General features: G+C 39.7%; 1 protein-coding gene across 7 annotated transcripts in view; it reads left to right on the forward strand.

Moving 5' to 3' along the window:
* The first annotated feature begins 924 nt into the window (after positions 1-924).
* The window catches only part of LOC133538117 (RNA-binding protein 44-like), a 37926-nt gene continuing 17374 nt past the window's right edge, over positions 925-21476 (forward strand). For 3 of the 7 annotated variants that reach the window (XM_061879443.1, XM_061879446.1, XM_061879445.1), the window contains exons 1-6: positions 1016-1173; positions 1401-1560; positions 9901-9973; positions 10047-10153; positions 16654-16728; positions 16788-16845. In XM_061879443.1, coding sequence (XP_061735427.1) covers positions 1434-1560; positions 9901-9973; positions 10047-10153; positions 16654-16728; positions 16788-16845 — 440 coding nt within the window. In that variant the 5' untranslated portion in view covers positions 1016-1173; positions 1401-1433. The other 4 variants (XM_061879444.1, XM_061879447.1, XM_061879448.1 and 1 more) reach the window with 4 other exon arrangements.

Genomic DNA, 21476 nt, shown 5'->3' on the forward strand with positions numbered 1-21476 from the left:
TGAAGCTTTACTATGGAACAGAGCGGTCAAGCGAACATGGATCCCGACCACATGTCAACTGGCAGGTTTCGGTGAGAAAATTGTGGTAATAAGTCGGCTCTAACCGTAGACATCAGCGGAGCTTGCGTCGTGCTGCAGCTGCGTGGCTTCCCTCAGAGACACTGGCGGTCACCACACCTGTGGACACACCCCTCCGACTTTCAGGTACTATATAATCTCACTAAAACACTAGTAACACAATAGGCAAATAAGGCATTTTCCAGAATTATCATAGTAAATGTGTCTAATAACATCTGAATTGCTCTCACTTTACTTCTATTTTCTTTTTCTAGCCCTTCACTCTCATTATCCTTATCCACAAATCTTTCATCCTCGCTCAAATTAATGGGAAAATTGTCGCTTTCTTGGTCCGAATCGGTCTAGCTGCTGGTGGCTATGATTGAAAACAATGTGAGGACGTCACGCCACATCGTTTGCTACTTCCGGTACAGGCAAGGCTTTATTAGCGACCAAAAGTTGCAAACTTTATCGTCAATGTTCTCTACTAAATCCTTTCAGCAAAAACATGGCAATATCGCAAAATGATCAAGTATGACACATAGAATGGACCTACTATCCCCGTTTAAATAACAAAATCTAATTTCAGTAGGCCTTTAAACTTCCTTTAATAATAGGGGTGGGCAATACTGAAAGTTTGGGACTTTATTCGATACCATCAGAAGGCTTGACAAGAACGATACCTCCACTGATACTTTTTACTGGAAATGTGTTTAAGACGTTATTAAGATCATGAATTTGAGACGATTATAATGAAACTGAAATACAATTCCAGGTAAGCTACATAAAAAAAGATCAAAATTAACTCGTAGTATCCCTTGCTGTATTCCAGTATCGATATAATACTTGGATCGCTTCTCCATTGCCGCTAATTAAGGACAGGTGGTCAGAAATGAAAGAATAAAGGTGTACGACTTACTTCCGACGCAAAGCTGTCCAGTGTGTCCACAAGTTAAGCAAAATTTGAAGTTTACCTTTACTTTCTACAAATATGTACTGTAAATATGACGATAAATGACAGTATTCACACTGACAAAGTTAACCAGCACTTAGCTATTGTCAATGGGTTGCTACGAAGAAGATGGCGACCATTTTGAAAGGCGTTGACATTTGGCGGTTTGTTGGCTGTAATAATTTACACGGGGTGCTTTCGCAAACTTGGCCAGTTGTCCGCACAATGTTAATACGGGGGTGTATTTCGACGAATTCGGACAATAAACCCGTGTTTTTGTGTTAGTCGGCTTCGTTGACAGAGCTAGCCGATAGCTAGCAATTAGCATTAGCCATTTTTTTTAAAAGGAGAGATGCTCATGTCATATGTTTTGTTGTTGTCGTTTGTACAGTTAAAATAATACCGTCAGCGAGACTCCACATTTATGGCTTTCTACGCACCGTGTTGGTCGAGTACTCCGCCCTGCTGGGTGACTCCCACAAGGCCTTTCATCGAGCACTTGGATCAGTCGAGCTTGCTGTCATTCCACCACACACAGCTCATGACCCCACGTAAGTATTTGTGTTCTTAATAAATAGGTAATTATACAAATTATAAAATGCTACCACACACAGCTCAAGACCCCACGTAAGTATTTGTGTTATTGATAACAAGTATTATTCAAATTGTAAAATGCTACCACACACAGTTTAGGACCCCACCTAAGTCTTTGTATTATTAATACATAGATAATTATAAAACGCTACCATACATAGCTCTGGACCCCATGTAAGTATTTGCATTATTAATAAATAAGTATTAATACAAATGCTACCACACACACACACAGCTCATGACCCCACATAAGTATTTGTGTTATTAATAAATAGGTAATTATACAAATTATAAAATGTTACCGCACAAAGCTCAGGTCCCCATACAAGTCGTTGTATATATAAATATGTATTAATACAAATTGGAAAATTCTACCACACACACAGCTCAGGACCAAAAAATAAATCATTATATCATTTATAAAATGCTACCACACACAGCACAGGACCCCATATAAGTATTTGTAGAAAAAATAAAAAGTTAATGATATAAATTGTAAAATGCTACCACACACAGCTCATGACCCCACGTGAGTCTTTGTATTATTTTAAAACACATAACTATACACATTATAAAATGCTACCTCACACAGCTCAGGACCCTACATAAATATTTATGATTGATAAGTATTATTCAAATTGTAAAATGCTACCACACACAGTTCAGGACCCCACCTAAGTCTTTGTATTATTAATACATAGATAATTATAAATCGCTACCATACACAGCTCTGGACCCCATGTAAGTCTTTGTATTATTAATAAATAAGTATTAATACAAATGCTAACACACACACACAGTATTTGTGTTATTAATAAATAGGTAATTATACAAATTATAAAATGCTACCGCAGAAAGCTCAGGTTCCCATACAAGTCGTTGTATAAATAAACATGTATTAATACAAATTGTAAAATTCTACCACACACACATCTCAGAACCAAAAAAATAAATCATTATGTCATTTATAAAATGCTACCACACACAGCTCAGGACCCCATACAAGTATTTGTAGAATTAATAAAAAGGTATTGATACAAATTGTAAAATGCTACCACACACAGCTCAGGACCCCATGTGAGTCTTTGTATTATTTCAAAACACAAAGTTATATAAATTGTAAAATGCTACCACACACAGTTCAGGACCACACCTAAGTCTTTGTATTATTAATACATATATAATTATAAAACGCTACCATACACAGCTCTGGACCCCACGTAAGTATTTGCATTATTAATAAATAAGTATTATACAAATGCTACCACACACACACAGCTCAAGACCCCATGTAAAGATTTACTTGTATCATTGTATTAAGACATTAATACAAATTGTAAAATCCTACCACACACACATCGAGACCCCATCTTAGTCTTTGTATTAATAATAAATCAATTTTAATAAAAATGATGCAATGCTACCACACACAGCTAAAGACCCCCGTGTAAGTATTCACATAAATCATTGTATTATTAATAAATATTATGGGTGTCCCGATACACATTTTTTGATTTGTATTAGAGGTGTAACGATCCGTTTAACGCAGGGGTCACCAACCTTTTTGAAACCAAGAGCTACTTCTTGGGTACTGATTAATGCGAAGGGCTACCAGTTTAATACACACTTAAATAAATTGCCAGAAATAGCCAATTTGCTCAATTTACCTTTAATTCTATGTTATTATTAATAATTAATTATTTATCTTTGTGGAAACACTGATCATCTTAATGATTTCTCACGATAAATATATATAGAAACAGATACATATCAATATGCAACACTTTATTTTTATAATTTCTCGAAGTGCACATTTTTCAAATTGAACATTTTCAAATGATCACTTCTAAGACAGTCTTGTTAAATCACAATATCCCATTTTAACTAGCTAGCCACTAACATTTTTTAACAAATCATGAATTACTTTGCACCATGTTTGTACAAATAATAACTCAAGTAAAATACAAAAGTCAACTCTCAAATATTTAAATAAATCATGTCTTACTTTGAACTGGACACCAAATCTGTTATCTGTTTTTTTGTCAGTTAGCGGGAAGCTTGGCATTGCTGTTAACTAGTGTGTTGTACTCTGGTGTGTAACTTGACACTGCAACTCTTAGTAAGTCTTGCAGATGTGCATCAGTGAGGTGTGTTCTGTGTTTGTTCTTGATGAAGTTCATGTCAGAAAAGGCTGATTCACAAAGATAAGTTGAACCAAACAGGCTTGCAACCTTCATAGCTGCTGCGCATACACCACTGTACTTTTCTGTGTCAACAAGGCACCAAAAGCTTAATGCAGCCTGGTGTGCTTTAAATTCTAAATTGTCAGGAAAGAAGAGGAAGGAATTTAAAAGGTAAAAGGGTATATGTGTTTAAAAATAATTTTTAAGGTTGTATTTTTTCTCTAAAATTGTCTTTCTGAACGTTATAAGAAGCAAAGTAAAAAAATGAATTAAATTATTTAGACAAGTGAAGACCAGGTCTTTAAAATATTTTTGGGGGATTTTGAAATTCTATTTGAGTTTTGTCTCTCTTAGAATTAAACATGTCGAGCAAAGCGAGACCAGCTTGCTAGTAAATAAATACAATTTAAAAAATAGAGGCTGCTCACTGGTAAGTGCTGCTATTTGAGCTATTTTTAGAACAGGCTAGCGGGCTACTCATCTGGTCCTTACGGGCTACTTGGTGCCCGCGGGCACCACGTTGGTGACCCCTGGTTTAACGATTCAATTCAGATTATATTTTGATGTTTCTAATGCGATTCAGGGACAATATTAGTTTATTTGGAACAATACAATCTTAAACAAACCAGCGAGTTAAAATCAATTTAGTAACTTTTTAGCAAAATAAATCAATGTGACTGTGGAATAAATACTGGATACTGCAGGAGAGGTTTCCTGTTATCCCTGTTATTTTTTGTATGGGAATTATGTATCAGTGAATTATGAATATAAACAAGCAAGTAAACAACAATTAATGGGCAATGCATTCACATCTCATTTAAATGTGAAACCAATACTTCAGGTTTAATTAACAGGAGGAAACATTTTTTTGCTCACATTTAAACAGTCAAGACATTTTAATAGAAAGTACAATAACTAACATTTTAACAGTAGATTTACTTGTTACTTCTGCTTTTGTGTTTCAGTATAACATTTGTACAATGATAATCATAGGTACTTTAAAATAAAAAAAATTAATTGCAACCAACAACTTTTCAGGTTGAATTAACAGTAGAGTTACCTGAGAAATGATGTAGAACCAAATCTTTTCAGTTTAAATGAGCAATGTTTTTTACCCGCTACTACTCTCTACAGTGTATTAGCAACAACATTTTGTAGGAGTATAAAGGCCTGTTACGTAAAGCATTAAAGGTGCCTACACAGATGTGTAAGTTACCCGTGCCTTGGGCACTAATGCACCCCCATACCATCACAGATGCAGGCTTTTGAACTTTGCGTCAATAACAGTCTGGATGGTTTGCTTGCCCTTTGGTCCGGATGACACAATGTCGAATATTTCCAAAAACAATTTGAAATGTGGACTCGTCAGACCACAGAACACTTTTCCACTTTGCATCTTCGATAATCTCGGGCCCAGAGAAGCCGGCGGCGTTTCTGGATGTTGTTGATAAATGGCTTTCGCTTTGCATAGTAGAGCTTTAACTTGCACTTACAGATGTAGCGACGAATTGTATTTAGTGACAGTGGTTTTCTGAAGTGTTCCTGAGCCCATGTGGTGATATCCTTTAGAGATTGATGTCGGTTGTTGATACAGTGCCATCTGAGGGATCGAAGTGTGGTGGATTGTCCGAAGCTTAAACAGCAAACAGTGGTTTTAGTACAAAAGTTTTATTTACCCAATATCAAAAAGTACAGAGTTGGATTGAATTGCCCATGCAGACAGACACCGTCCTCCGGAGAGACGTGGATGATCGAAATCATGCGAATCATATCAAGTATTGGTCTACTAGCTTTTTACATGTTTCCCTCATGTGTCAAGGTCCCGTTGTTTTGCAACTGCTTGCTCCGCAACAACCTTGGATACCTTAGTCATAACAAAACATTTTGTAGAATGGTTAGAGTGACCACAAATTCAACTTTTACCCACATATGCTCTTCCAGTAATTCAGAGGCTTTAAGACAAACTTTCTTTTTTGACTACAACAGACACAAAATATGGTATAAAAGGTCAGAAATTCCACTACAGAAGGTCACGGTCATTCAATGTTGGTTTCCGCTCATGCCGCTTACGTGGACTGATTTCGCCAGATTCTCTGAACCTTTTGATGATATTATGGACCGTAGATGTTGAAATCCCTAAATTTCTTGCAATTTCCCTTTTGAGAAACATTGTTCTTAAACTGTTTGACTTTTTGCTCACATAGTTGTGGACAAAGGGGTGTACCTCGCCCCATCCTTTCTTGTGAAAGACTGAGCATTTTTTGGGAAGCTGTTTTTATACCCAATCATGGCACCCACCTGTTCCCAACTAGCCTGTACACCTGTGGGATGTTCCAAATAAGTGTTTGAAGAGCATTCCTCAACTTTATCAGTATTCATTGCCACCTTTCCCAACTTCTTTGTCATGTGTTGCTGGCATCAAATTCTAAAGTTAATGATTATTTGCAAAAAAAAATGTTTATTAGTTTGAACATCAAATATGTTGTCTTTGTAGCATATTCAACTGAATATGGGTTGAAAATGATTTGCAAATCATTGTATTCCGTTTATATTTACATCTAACACAATTTCCCAACTCATATAGAATTGGGGTTTGTATTATACTACGTTTATTACACTTTTTTCAACATTCTGCTTCTGGAAGTTGGTTCATCTGCAAAACTTGATCAGCTGGTACTTCCGTTGTGTCTGTCGCGTCCTTTGTGGCTTAAAATTGTGTTACGTCTTTAAATTGTGTTGTTGCGTTTGCATTTGTGTTGTAGCTGAAAGTAGTAGGGTTGTGGCTTCATGATATTGCTATGACGTGTGTGACCTTTCTCAGCCACCGTAGCTATCCGCCATTCTTGTTTTACCCACTGATGGCGATGACGCCGCAGTCAAGCAGACAGACTAGAATAATGTTTAACGTCCTTATCATTAATAGTGCCACACAAATAATAAATGAACCCACGCATCGAAACGGTAATACGATAGACCTAGTGCTTGTCAGGGGTATCACCGTCTCCAAAGTTACGATACTCCCGTATACTAAAGTATTGTCCGATCATTACCTTATAAAATTCGAGGTTCAGACGCATGTTCGTCAAACTAATAATAATAATAATAACTGCTGTAGCAGCCGCAACATTAATACAGCCACAACGACAACTCTTGCTGACCTACTGCCCTCGGTAATGGCACCATTCCCAAAGTATGTGGGCTCTATTGATAACCTCACTAACAACTTTAACGACACCCTGCGCGAAACCATTGATAACATAGCACCGTTAAAGTTAAAAAAGGCTCCAAAAAAGCGCACCCCGTGGTTTACAGAAGAAACTAGAGCTCAGAAATTATTATGTAGAAAGCTGGAACGCAAATGGCGCACGACTAAACTTGAGGTGCACCAACAAGCATGGAGTGATGGTTTAATAACTTATAAACGCATGCTTACCTTAGCTAAAGCTAAATATTACTCAAATCTCATCCACCGTAATAAAAACGATCCTAAATTTTTGTTTAGTACGGTAGCATCGCTAACCCAACAAGGGACCCCCTCCAGTAGCTCAACCCACTCAGCTGATGACTTTATGCAATTCTTTAGTAAGAAAATTGAAGTCATTAGAAAGGAGATTAAAGACAATGCGTCCCAGCTACAACGGGGTTCTATTAACACTGATACGATGGTATATACGGCGGATACTGCCCTCCAAAATAGTTTCTCTCGTTTTGAGGAAATAACATTAGAGGAATTGTTACAACGTGTAAATGGAAAAAAACAGACAACATGCTTACTTGACCCTCTTCCTGGGAAACTGATCAAGGAGCTCTTTGTATTATTAGGTCCATCAGTGCTGAATATTATAAACTTATCACTTTCCTCGGGCACTGTTCCCCTAGCATTCAAAAAAGCGGTTATTCATCCTCTTCTTAAAAGACCTAACCTCGATCCTGACCTCATGGTAAACTACCGACCGGTGTCTCACCTTCCCTTTATTTAAAAAATCCTTGAAAAAATTGTTGCGGAGCAGTTGAATGAACACTTAGCGTCTAACAATCTATGTGAAACCTTTCAATCCGGTTTCAGGGCAAATCACTCCACGGAGACAGCCCTCGCAAAAATGACTAATGATCTATTGCTAACGATGGATTCTGATGCGTCATCTATGTTGCTGCTCCTCGATCTTAGCGCTGCTTTCGATACCATCGATCATAATATTTTATTAGAACGTATCAAAACACGAATTGGTATGTCAGACTTAGCCCTGTCTTGGTTTAACTCTTATCTTACTGATAGGATGCAGTGTGTCTCCCATAACAATGTGACCTCGGACTACGTTAAGGTAACGTGTGGAGTTCCCCAGGATTCGGTCCTTGGCCCTGCACTCTTCAGCATCTACAAGCTAGGTGACGTCATACGCAAATACGGTGTTAGCTTTCACTGTTATGCTGATGACACCCAACTCTACATGCCCCTAAAGCTGACCAACACGCCGGATTGTAGTCAGCTGGAGGCGTGTCTTAATGAAATTAAACAATGGATGTCCGCTAACTTTTTGCAACTCAACGCCAAAAAAACGGAAATGCTGATTATCGGTCCTGCTAGACACCAAACTCTATTTAATAATACAACTCTAACATTTGACAACCAAACAATTAAACAAGGCGACACGGTAAAGAATCTGGGTATTATCTTCAACCCAACTCTCTCCTTTGAGGCACACATTAAAAGCGTTACTAAAACGGCCTTCTTTCATCTCCGTAATATCGCTAAAATTCGCTCCATTCTGTCCACTAAAGACGCTGAGATCATTATCCATGCGTTTGTTACGTCTCGCCTCGACTACTGTAACGTATTATTTTCGGGTCTCCCCATGTCTTGCATTAAAAGATTACAGTTGGTACAAAATGCGGCTGCTAGACTTTTGACAAGAACAAGAAAGTTTGATCACATTTCGCCTGTACTGGCTCACCTGCGCTGGCTTCCTGTGCACTTAAGATGTGACTTTAAGGTTTTACTACTTACGTATAAAATACTACACGGTCTAGCTCCATCCTATCTTGCCGATTATATTGTACCATATGTCCCGGCAAGAAATCTGCGTTCAAAGGACTCCGGCTTGTTAGTGATTCCCAAAGCCCAAAAAAAGTCTGCGGGCTATAGAGCGTTTTCCGTTCGGGCTCCAGTACTCTGGAATGCCCTCCCGGTAACAGTTCGAGATGCCACCTCAGTAGAAGCATTTAAGTCTCACCTTAAAACTCATTTGTATACTCTAGCCTTTAAATAGACTCCCTTTTTAGACCAGTTGATCTGCCGTTTCTTTTCTTTTTCTTCTATGTCCCACTCTCCCTTGTGGAGGGGGTCCGGTCCGATCCAGTGGCCATGTACTGCTTGCCTGTGTATCGGCTGGGGACATCTCTGCGCTGCTGATCCGCCTCCGCTTGGGATGGTTTCCTGCTGGCTCCGCTGTGAACGGGACTCTCGCTGCTGTGTTGGATCCGCTTTGGACTGGACTCTCGCGACTGTGTTGGATCCATTGTGGATTGAACTTTCACAGTATCATGTTAGACCCGCTCGACATCCATTGCTTTCCTCCTCTCTAAGGTTCTCATAGTCATTATTGTCACCGACGTCCCACTGGGTCATTATTTTCACCGATGTCCCACTGGGTGTGAGTTTTCCTTGCCCTTATGTGGGCCTACCGAGGATGTCGTGGTGGTTTGTGCAGCCCTTTGAGACACTAGTGATTTAGCGCTATATAAGTAAACATTGATTGATTGATTGATAAAGTCTGCCGTTCTTAATCCAGTGTTTTCCTTTTTTAGTAGAAACACACATGATCTATTGCCTTTTACAACAATGTTGGACCGACACCTATCTTCCGGTAGGCAAACTTGCCGAGCACAGATCATTACACTCCTAATACAAATCCTAATGCTATCAGCTAAAGCCTCCTTATAAGACATTACACAAATCAATGTATTATTTATAAATATGTAATACAAATGTTAAGATGCTACCACACACAGCTCAAAACTCCATTTAAGTCTTTATGTACAGTAAGTCATGTAAATCATTGTATTGTAAATATGTCATACAAAAGTCTTGGTTTAGAATAAAATTTGTTTTTACAGAGTTGCCAGGAGAAAATGGGTTGACCGGGTGCCCCTCATTTTCAGAACAGACCTTAAAGTTCTTTTTGCAAAGGTACCACTTTATAAATATGAAAAACATTGCTGTCGGTCCTTTTTTTACAACTGTTTAAGGTGTCATCTTTCAGGTCCCTGTACGACTTTGTGGCAGCTCATCCCAATATTTCATTGATTGACGACAGGCTTGCTGACTGGTACTTGCGTTTGTCCTCCAACTGCAAACAAGCCATACAAGGTCTGCTCATATCTTTTATGTTCAACTTTTATTTTTGTAGCTTTTCAGCAAAGTTGTTTCACTTCAGAACCTCTACATCAGCTTCAGTCCCATGTTCAGTTCAAAACTCAGCAGAAATTTTGCAACAGATTCCTTAGACCAGGCCTGGCCAACCCGCAGTTTGCAATCCTCATGCGGCTCTTTGGCTGGTTTCATACAGCTCTTAACTCTGTTATGAGAGTAGCGCGCGTGTGTGTGTGTGTGTGTGTGTGTGTAGCCCTTTAAGATATGACAGCATGTGAGGTAAGTGAGTCAGCGAGTGGGTGGGCAAGAGAGGTGAGGGAACGGTAACAGTGAGTGTTTGCAGGTGCTAGTAGCTTGGTGGATGGCTGTGTGCAAGACACCAATAAAGTCACAAAGTTGCAACAAACCGCTGGCTTCGTCATTCACCCTCAGGTCTGGAGCTGTAAAGACCCACTGCCGGGTAAAGTGAAGGGTGTTACCCCCGAAGTACATTGGCCCTGGAGGAACGTCTCCCCTGCGCTCCTCGACTATGGTCTGGTAGCCGGAAACAGGAAAGGTGTAACAACTCTATTAGTGCCTTAGTGTTTACCATTAAGTCTTTCTTTTGACAGCCCCTTGCGGTAAACTTGTCTGAGTGCAAACAGAGGCAGTATTTGTCGTTGATAAAACATTCGAGGAATCAAAATTTATGACCAATAAAAATGCAATAAACGGTGACGGAAATTTGACCTGGCAAATATAAAAAAAAGAAAACACTGGCTGAAAGCGAAAATCGATACAATAAATAAAAAAATAAAAAGCAAAACGGGTGGTAGGTAAAAATGAAAAATCTGCGTCCAAGTCGACACGCGGGCTTCTGGAATTGCGCGTCATTTTTTATTTCAATGCGTAAAAAGACAGTGCAGTAGCGCCAACACTGTTTGACAGTATAACAAAATAAGTCACTTATATTCTGTAATATACCAAGTTTTAGAAAAAGTGCAGAGGTAGAAATATTCCAAATTATCTCTTGTATACAATGTAAACATAAATAATGCCTCAAAACAAGTTAATTTCAACAAAACACAGCAGACTGATCTCGCCCTGCACAGCTGTTTTGTATTGGCAAATGGGCTTGTAGATCTTTATTTGCCACAGCTATATACCTTACTGCTTTGCACACAGTGCATTCTGCTTCCCATGTGTCACGGCCAGGACCGAAACACTGATACCTTTTCCGCAAATCATCCGTGAAGTTGCATTTATGTCTCTCTTTTGTCCTGTCTGTCTATCCACAGCTCTCTCTTTTGTCCTGTCCGTCTCCACATCTCTTGTGTCCTGTCTGTCTCTCCACATGTCTCTCTTGTGTCCTGTCTGTCTCTCCACATCACTCTTCTGTCCTGTCTGTCTCTCCACATCTCTCTCTTGTGTCCGGTCTGTCTCTCCACATCTGTCTCTTTTGTCCGGTCTGTCCCTCCACATCTCTTTTGTCTGGTCTGTCTCTCTACATCTCTCTCTTGTGTCCTGTCTGTCTCTCGACGCTTTCGCTCTCTGTCTCTGCCCCTCCGTCATGAATGGTGCTGCGTGCGCTCGCCTCCACAATTTTTGTTTTTAACCCATTCTTAACCCTGGACGTTCATTGAAAATACAGGCAACCCTAACTCAAAATGCCGGACATATGAGGCATTTAAGAAACCCCGCCCGGACCGCCCCGCAAAACAGCACGTGTCCGGGGAAAAGAGGATGTATGGTCAGTCTACCATAAGAAGAAGAATCCGAAGCCGGTTTGAGTGACGTCAAACGTGCATGTGCGTAAGATCCCATAGTAAATAATTTGTGACAAGTTCGCTCTCAAAATGGCAGGGAAAAAAAGGACAACAAAACAAAAATATGAAGAAGAGCACAGGATATTTTTAATAGTGGGAGAGTTTATATTTTTTTGTTGAACGTAATGGCAAGCCATTCTGCCTTGTCAGGCGTCATTAGCGCATTTCAAAGCTTCAAATCTTCAGCGTCACAAGGAATGCCAGAAGTCCCACTTAGCAACATGCATAGTAACAGAAAAAATATTTTTTTTTGTGGACTTTGTTGAACTGAGTGTGTGTGAAACAGTGCACACAATATTAATTGTAGAAAATAACTGGTCTCTGGTCCTAGTACAGTAGGAGTCATGTTGGTGTGTGACATTTACAATAAATCTGGCTGTGCAGAGGTGTGTGTGCGTGTGGGTGTTTGCGCATGCGTGTGTGATGGGGTGATGTTCATGTGTGCCCATGTGTAGGATGTGGCTCTTTGCAGTAACACACTAAACAAAAAAAGTGGCTCTAAGTCTCTGACTGGTTGGCAACCCTTGCCTCAGACTACCCCTGCTCTAGAGCACTTTAGGGCAGTGTTTCTTAGCTAAATGGCCGTGAGCTCCCCTTAAATCAGGGGTCATCAACACGGTGCCCGCGGGCACCAAGTAGCCCGTAAGGACCAGATGAGTCGCCCGCTGGCCTGTTCTAAAAATAGCTCAAATAGCAGCACTTACCAGTGAGCTGCCTTTTATTTTTTACATTTTATTTATTTACTACAAGCTGGTCTCGCTTTGCTCGACATTTTTAATTCTAAGAGAGACAAAACTTAAATAGAATTTGAAAATCCCCCAAAAATATTTCAAAGACTTGGTCTTCACTTGTTTAATTAGATTCATTCATTTTTTTTATTTTGCTTCTTATAACGTTCAGAAAGACAATTTTAGAGAAAAAAAACAACCTAAAAAATGATTTTAGGATTTTTAAACACATATACCATTTTACCTTTTAAATTCCTTCCTCTTCTTTCCTGACAATTTAAATTTAAAGCACACCAGGCTGCACCAAGCTTTTGGTGCCTTGTTGACACAGAAAGTACAGTGGTGTATGCGCAGCAGCTATGAAGGTTGCAAGCCTGTTTGGTTCAACTTATCTTTCTGACATGAACTTCATCAAGAACAAACACAGAACACACCTCACTGATGCACATCTGCAAGACTCACTCTAAGAGTTGCAGTGTCAAGTTACACACCAGAGTACAACACACTAGTTAACAGCAACACCAGGCTTCCCGCTAACTGACAAAGAAACAGATAACAGATTTGGTGTCCAGTTCAAAGTGTGACATGATTTGTTTAAATATTTGAGAGTTCACTTTTGTATTTTACTTGAGTTAATATTTGTACAACCATGGTGCAAAGTAATTCATGATTTGTTAAAAAAAGTTGGCTAGCTAGTTAAAATGGGATACTGTGATTTCACAAGACTTTCTTAGAAGTGATCATTTGAAAATATTCAATTTGAAAAATGTGTACTTAGAGAAAAAATATAAAAATAAAGTGTTGCATATTAATATTTATCTGTTTCTATATATATTTCTTGTGAGAAATCATTAAGATGATCAGTGTTTCCACAAAGATAAATATAACTAATTATTAATAATAACATAGAGTTAAAGGTAAATTGAGCAAATTGGCTATTTCTGGCAATTTATTTAAGTGTGTATCAAACTGGCAGCCCTTCGCATTAATCAGTACCCAAGAAGTAGCTCTTGGTTTCAAAAAGTTTGATGACCCCTGCCCTAGATGGCCGCCAAAATATGTTTCTCAGCTGTGGTCTGCATGGGCTGCAGCAGTACCCAATTGTAATACACTTTTCCACCACTTCTGGCAGTAATGACAATATTAAACAAACAAAAGAAGTCTGGGAGCTAAAGTCATAAAGAAGTTTAAGTGCAAATATAATGACTTAAGTGGTGAAGCTGTATATTTCATTTCCCTGTTAGTTTTATTGACGTTTTTCAAATAAATATATAATATTGTTATTTATTGTTAATTTAGTTAAAAAAATGTATTTGAACACGAATTGTATGTAAATATATTTTTATCCATTTGTGACTGCGTGGGTTCCCTACGGGTACTCCGGCTTCTTCCCACCTCCAAAGACACGGACCTGGGGATAGGTTGATTCGCAACACTAAATTGGCCCTAGTGTGTGACTGTCAGTCTATCTGTTGGCCCTGCGATGAGGTGGCGACTTGTCCAGGGTATACCTTGCTTACCACCCGAATGCAGCTGAGATAGGCTCCAGCACCCCCCGCGACCCCGAAAAAGGTACAAGCGGTAGAAGATGATGGATGAATGAGTGCCTTCTATTGCAGTATATTTGATTTATATTAATTTTTGTAATCAGCCTGTCCTATGTTGATATTTGTAATTAACACATGCTGTCACATAATTTGAACTGTTAAACTGTTAGTATGTTAGTTATAATTAATGAACATGATTAAAATTAAGAGTAAATTTTCTAATTCAGTGTCAATATTTGAGTGGGATCCGTGCCCCTCTGTAGTGGAAATGTTGGGCCCCAAGATCAAAAAGGTTAAGAACCCCTGCTTTTAAGGATATGAACACCTAGCAACACAGCTACCAAAAATGCAGTGTTTATGTCCAGTAGGGTTGCAATGATTAAACCTATAAATTTGATTAGGAAAAAAAGCTTTGTTTTACATTCTGTTGCATCCATTAATCGTTAGTGTTACTCATACAAAATTTAAAATCAGGACCACATAAATTAAAACAAGTTTAAAAGAATGTAAATAAATGGCAATGGAAGTGAATTTAAGGTTACAGAAGTCTAAAAAAGGTAAATATGTAAAAAAATAAGTTAAATAGGGTGTAAATAAAAGTTAAGAATAATGAAGGTAAACTAAGTAAATGAAAGGTAAGATAAGTAAATGGGTAAAGAAGATAAATCAAAGGTAAATAGAAGGTAAAATGGGGAATATAGAAAGTAAAATTAAGTTAAACCAAAGGTAAATAAAAAGTAAAAGAACGCAACGAGGAGGCAATATAAATAAAAGGTAAAGTTTGGTAAATATTAATGCTAAAAGGCAAGTAGGTTAAAGTACAAAATATAATATAAATACAAGTTGAATAGAAGGTAAAAGAAGGAATATAGAAGGCATAAAAAGATAAAACAAGGTAACACAAGGTCAAAAGAGGTGAATAAAAGGTAAAATAAGTTAACTGGAAAGTAAATAAGGTAAATTAAGAGTAAAAAAAATGTATAAGAAGGAAAAACAATCTAAAAGACAGTTAAATAAAAGGTTAAAAAAGATAAAAGGTCAAATAAGGTAATGAAGGTTATGGCAAGTACAAAAATCTTAATTTGAGCTATTTTCCCTAAAATACGGGTTGAGGCTACAAAGTGTGTTTTATCTATTCACGCCATTCATCGAAGTAACTAATCAATACATTACTTGATTACCAAAATAACTATGTCTAGTGAGTGTAATAAATAACACGCACAGTCTAAAACAACCACTCAAGGGAAACAGCAAAAGTGGCCACTGCATGCAGGTTGCCATGACGATCTCAAGCTCAAAGCCGGATAGGGGGGCAAAAGTTGAATTACAATAGTAAACGTTTGAGTTGTTGTCTGATTCGTTGAGACGGCGAAAGTAGAGAACTACTGCTTGCCGATAGATTAAAAGTTTAAGAACAATTGAGGGAGCGTGCTCATTGGCGCAGGATAATATGCCATATCAACTTTATTTGAAAACAAACAGCTGAAAAACCAAGGGCTGTATGCCGCAAAAAATACAAAATATAAAAAAGCAGAAATAGCAAGTTTATCCTAAGAGGACTAACACTTAAATAATGCAACAAACTTGGCGAATTCTGTAAAAATTTGGCACAAATGGGGTTCAGCAGGACCGGAAGTACAACACACACACAAATCAGATTGATTTTCAAAATAAAGCGCTCAATAATAGCTTACTTACCCAAGTTCCATCCATCCATCCATTTTTTTACCGCTTGTCCCTTTTTTGGGGTAGCAGGGGGTGCTGGAGCCTATCTCAGCTGCATTCGGGCGGAAGGTGTTGTACACCCTGGACAAGTCGCCACCTCATCACAGGGCCAACAGATAGACAGACAACATTCACACTCACATTCACACACTTGGGCCAATTTAGTGTTGCGTATCAACCTATCCCCAGGTGCATGTTTTTGGCGGTGGGAGGAAGCTGGAGTACCCGGAGGGAGCCCACACGGGGGGAACATGCAAACTTCCGAGCCCGGGATTGAACCCAGGACTACCTAGGACCTTCGTATTGTGAGGCACATGCACAAACCCCTGTGTCATCGTTCTGCCCCTTACCCAAGTTAAAAGCACAAAACGGATTGTTTGCCTGTTGTGTAATTTCTTATTTAAATTATCTGTGGAGCTTTGTTTCCTTCGACTCGTTTTGTAGTCCAGTCTAGCCGGGTGGCACACACATGCTGCTTGGACAGTTCCAGCTGCTCTATGTGTTAAGTGCATTCAAAAACGACTAGTTCTCATTCATCTCTCTGAAGAGCAGTTCAAAAGACTTGGTTCGTTCGCAAACGTCACATCTCAGTTCCGGTTTTTGGGTTAGGTCATGAGGTAATAGTTATGTCAGGTTTTCAACATGTCGTTCCCCAATGTGAAAGTCATTCCAACATTCTTGTGTTGTCGCAGATGAAGGAGGCTTTCACCAGTTCCTGTGGAGACACCCTGCTTTAGAGGTTCTGCAGCATCATGTTTGTTTGAAGAGTGAGTAGTAACTTGCCATCATTTTGAAAAACTGAACTTTGATTTAAGCAACGTTGCAGATGACATAGGAGGAGGCAGACAGGCTGCCAAGCCAAACATCTCGCACAACCAGCTAACGTACGTGCTCCACTACTTTTACACATGTTATTTACTAATAGGGGTGTAACGCTATGCCAGCAGTGCCCATTACGTCGATCGGCAGCTACCGGTCGATAGTGGAGGGTGTGTCAGTGAATCGCCAGCCAGGCATTAAAAAAATAGTCCTAAAAATTAGCGATTATCAATCTTCACTATGACGGGACTTTTGATTTAATTAATAATTTCTGACGTGAAAGGCAAACACGCCACCACATTAAAAAAACAGCTACTGTAAATTAAATAAATGGACATTGGAGTTGCAGAATACACCAATAACAAGACAGAAATGTAACTCATCAGATCAAAACTGGATCAGATATAGTACACGTTTCTGTTCTAAATAATAAAGAATACACTTTAGGCTACCTCTGAATAATAGCATGAAATATTCCAGCACCTTCATAACGTTTACCGTTGTGATCAAAATTATTCAACACCCACATAATTTGGGTATTTTAGCAAGTTGGACATTTATTCCGTATTTTGTTTATAGTCATATCAAATAAAGATGCATTAAATAGACAAATGCAACTTGAATTACAACATTATATTTTGTAACATACCAAACAGTGTCATTTCTCTTAATATCTCATTGACAAAATTATTCAACCCCTTGAAGATCATAACTCCTAAGAACAGAATTTGAATGAGGTCTTTTCAATCAGGTGTTGAAAACACCTGTAGATGTGATTAGAACCATAACGAGCAACAATTAAACTGATTGAAAAAGACTGTGACGCTCAGCTTCTTGTAGATGATCAATGGTGTATTTGCAACATGGTGAAGTCCAGGGAGTGGTCAAAGAAGTCAAGAGAGGAGGTAATTTCTCCTCATAAGAAAGGATATGGATATAAGAAAATAGCAAAGACATTACACATTCCAAGAGACACAGTTGGGAGCATAATTTGCAAGGTTAAAGCAAAAGGCACAGTGGAAACACTACCTGGGCGTGGTAGAAAGCGTACAGTGGTGGAAAAACCCCCGGGTAACAGCTCAGGAACTACAACAGGACATTGCAGAGGGGGGAATGCAGGCTTCGTCCCAGACAATAAGGCGCGCACTACGAGATGAAGGCCTCCCTGCCAGAACTCCCAGGCGCACCCCACTTCTGACTACCAGGCACAAGAAAATAGACTCCAGAATGCCAAAAAACCTCTGGACAAACCCCAAAGGTTTTGGGAAACTGTTCTATGGAGTGATGAGACAAAACTGGAATTTTTTGGGCCTATGAATCAACGTTATGTCTGGAAGAGAAAAAATGAAGCTTACAAAGAGAAGAACACCTTCCCTACTGTTAAGCATGGTGGGGGGTCAATCATGCTCTGGGGCTGTTTCTCTGCTTCAGGTACCAGGAATCTCCAGTGAGTTCAAGGCATTATGAATTCTATTTCCTACCAGGATATATTAGCTGCAAATGTCATGAAGTCAGTGACGAAGCTGAGGCTTCGGAGACGTTGGACCTTCCAACAGGACAACGATCCCAAACATACCTCCAAATCAACATCAGAGTGGTTGCAGAAGAAGTGCTGGAAGACTCTGGAGTGGCCTTCACAGTCGCCAGACCTAAATCCTATAGAAAACCTGTGGTGGGACTTAAAGAAGGCAGTTGCAGCACGCAAGCCCAAGAATGAGAATGAACTGGAGGCCTTTGCCCAAGAGGAATGGGCTAAGATACCTGTAGATCGTTGCAAGAAGCTTGTGTCTGGTTATGTATCACGTTTGAAGGATGTAATTACTGCCAAAGGGTGTTCTATTAAGTACTAAAGATGCATGTAACTAGGGGGTTGAATAATTTTTTGTCAATGAGATATTAAGAAAAATGTCCTTTTTTGGTGTTTTGTAAAATACAGTTTTACAATTCAAGAGTGCTCAGAGACTATGGGTTATCGGAATGTCTTATTGTGGCAGTCCGCTCCCTGTACGATCAGTGTCAGAGCTTGGTCCGCATTGCTGGCAGTAAGTCGGACACGTTTCCAGTGAGGGTTGGACTCCGCCAAGGCTGTCCTTTGTCACCGATTCTGTTCATAACTTTTATGGACAGAATTTCTAGGCGCAGCCAAGGCGTTGAGGGGTTCCGGTTTGGTGGCCACGGGATTAGGTCTCTGCTTTTTGCAGATGATGTAGTCCTGATTGCTTCATCTGGCCGGGATCTTCAGCTCTCACTGGATCGGTTCGCAGCCGGAATGAGAATCAGCACCTCCAAGTCCGAGTCCATGGTTCTCGCCCGGAAAAGGATGGAGCACCAGCTCCGGGTTGGAGAGGAGACCCTGCCCCAAGTGGAGGAGTTCAAGTACCTAGGAGTCTTGTTCACGAGTGGGGGAAGAGTGGATCGTGAGATCGACAGGCGGATCAGTCCGGCGTCTTCAGTAATGCGGACGTTGTATCGATCCGTTGTGGTGAAGAAGGAGCTGAGCCGGAAGGCAAAGCTCTCAATTTACCGGTCGATCTACGTTCCCATCCTCACCTATGGTCATGAGCTTTGGATCATGACCGAAAGGATAAGATCACGGGTACAAGCGGCCGAAATGAGTTTCCTCCGCCGGGTGGCGGGGCTCTCCCTTAGAGATAGGGTGAGAAGCTCTGCCATCCGGGAGGAGCTCAACGTAAAGCCGCTGCTCCTCCACATCGAGAGGAGCCAGATGAAGTGGTTCGGGCATCTGGTCAGGATGCCACCCGAACGCCTCCCTAGGGATGTGTTTAGGGCACGTCCAGCTGGTAGGAGGCCACGGGGAAGACCCAGGACACGTTGGGAAGACTATGTCTCCCGGCTGGCCTGGGAACGCCTCGGGATCCCCCGGAAAGAGCTAGACGAAGTGGCTGGAGATAGGGAAGTCTGGGCTTCCCTGCTTAGGCTGTTGCCCCCGCGACCCGACCTCAGATAAGCGGAAGATGATGGATGGATGGATGGATGGACAATTCAAGTTGCATTTGTCTATTTGATATGACTATAAACAAAATACTGAATAAATGTCCAACTTGCTAAAACACCAAAATTGTGTGGGGGTTGAATAATTTTGATCACAACTGTCGTTATACTAAAGCGTCACTCAAGTCTAAATAGATTTATATAGCTTCATTGGGCTATATTGATCCATTACGAAACCAACCTGAGATATTTTTGTCAGTTACGTTTATACGTGCGTTTTCTCTCTGAAAACGGAGTCAAATGTGCCGGGGACACATTATCAGCCCCGCGTCGCAACAAAGACATAACGTTAAAGCAGGCATGTGATTTTTCCGTCTTAAGTCGGAATTCCGTCTTTTTTAATCTCGGGGGGGGGGGGAATTATCTTCCGTTCTTTTTTTCCGACCCTAAGTCAAGATTCGTTTATTTGGCGATTTTTCTTTTGGAATCGAGACGTAGCTTATATTAAGCCGTAGTTGATTGGTCGATATGTTCCTTGTGACCAATCAGGACATCTGTTATGAATGATGACGTTATTACCGCCATTTTCCAAATGTAAACGATGTCGGTTTTTGAAGAGAAAGGACGCTTCACGAGTAAAAGAAATTGATAAATATGTCAAAAATAAGTTTCGATGGGACTGGATGGAAAGGGAAATCACTGATACTGTTGGGAAGAAGGAAGTTACGACTTTGTTCGGCGATTTTATTCGGAAAATCGATCGTTCCGGAAAAGTTTTTTGCACACTAGTGATTTAGGGCTATATAAGTAAACATTGATTGATTGATTGATAATATTGACCTTGGATCACGAGGTTTCAAGGCTTTGGAAGTACAGTACATGCGAAACGCCAAAAACATTTGAAACAACTTGAAGCAAGGAAAACGAACTTTTCACTGGATGGTACTTTTGGATGTCAACCGAAAGTGAGCAAACCTTACGGACTTCATCCTTTGTTTACATCGACAACTGCCGTAGACATCGAGAGGAAAAATCCACCCAAACAACCCACTTCAGTTGCAGACAGGGTAGTTAATAATGAGGTAAGCTAAAAAATATTTGCTTGCGAAATACGCATGTTTGTTTTAAATATTAACCAATTATTGCTTTACGAAATATAAATGGGTTTTTCTAAAAATAAAAAGCCACGTGAAAATATATTATGAAATTACAGAAATTCAGAGTCGCATTATTGATTCCAGTTAATTTATTTGTAATAAATTTGCAAATAATACTATTTTGTAATCTAAGTTCTTATGTAGTCTCTTGAAACAATATTGTCAGTGGTGTAACAATCTTGAAGGTAAATATTTTCACACTTGTTTCATGCAATATGTCAGTGTCCTCACATGATTATTATTTACTATTTTCAAATGAGTAAACATTACTAAACATGTTTAATTATTTTATGGTGCTGTCTTTGTTCATTTTAGCATGTTAAATTGGTGAAAAACCAGAAGCTTCGAGGGGCGTTGCCCCCCTTTACCCCCCACCAGGGCACCGCCCTGGACCTGGCTGGGGGCCTTCGTCCCCCAGACCCCCGGAAATGTTTTCAGTCTTTTTCATTGTGGTCAAATCACATGCCTGTAAAGTTACTCAAAAAAACTGCCTGTTGCGACTCAAAACACAGAAAATGAAGTTACCGCACTATCCAAAAAGTTCCTAAAACTCTGAAAGTTAATACACAACCGTTGCTGCTGCGCTT

This window comes from Nerophis ophidion, linkage group LG19, assembly GCF_033978795.1.
Source record: "Nerophis ophidion isolate RoL-2023_Sa linkage group LG19, RoL_Noph_v1.0, whole genome shotgun sequence".
Lineage (NCBI taxonomy): Eukaryota > Metazoa > Chordata > Actinopteri > Syngnathiformes > Syngnathidae > Nerophis > Nerophis ophidion.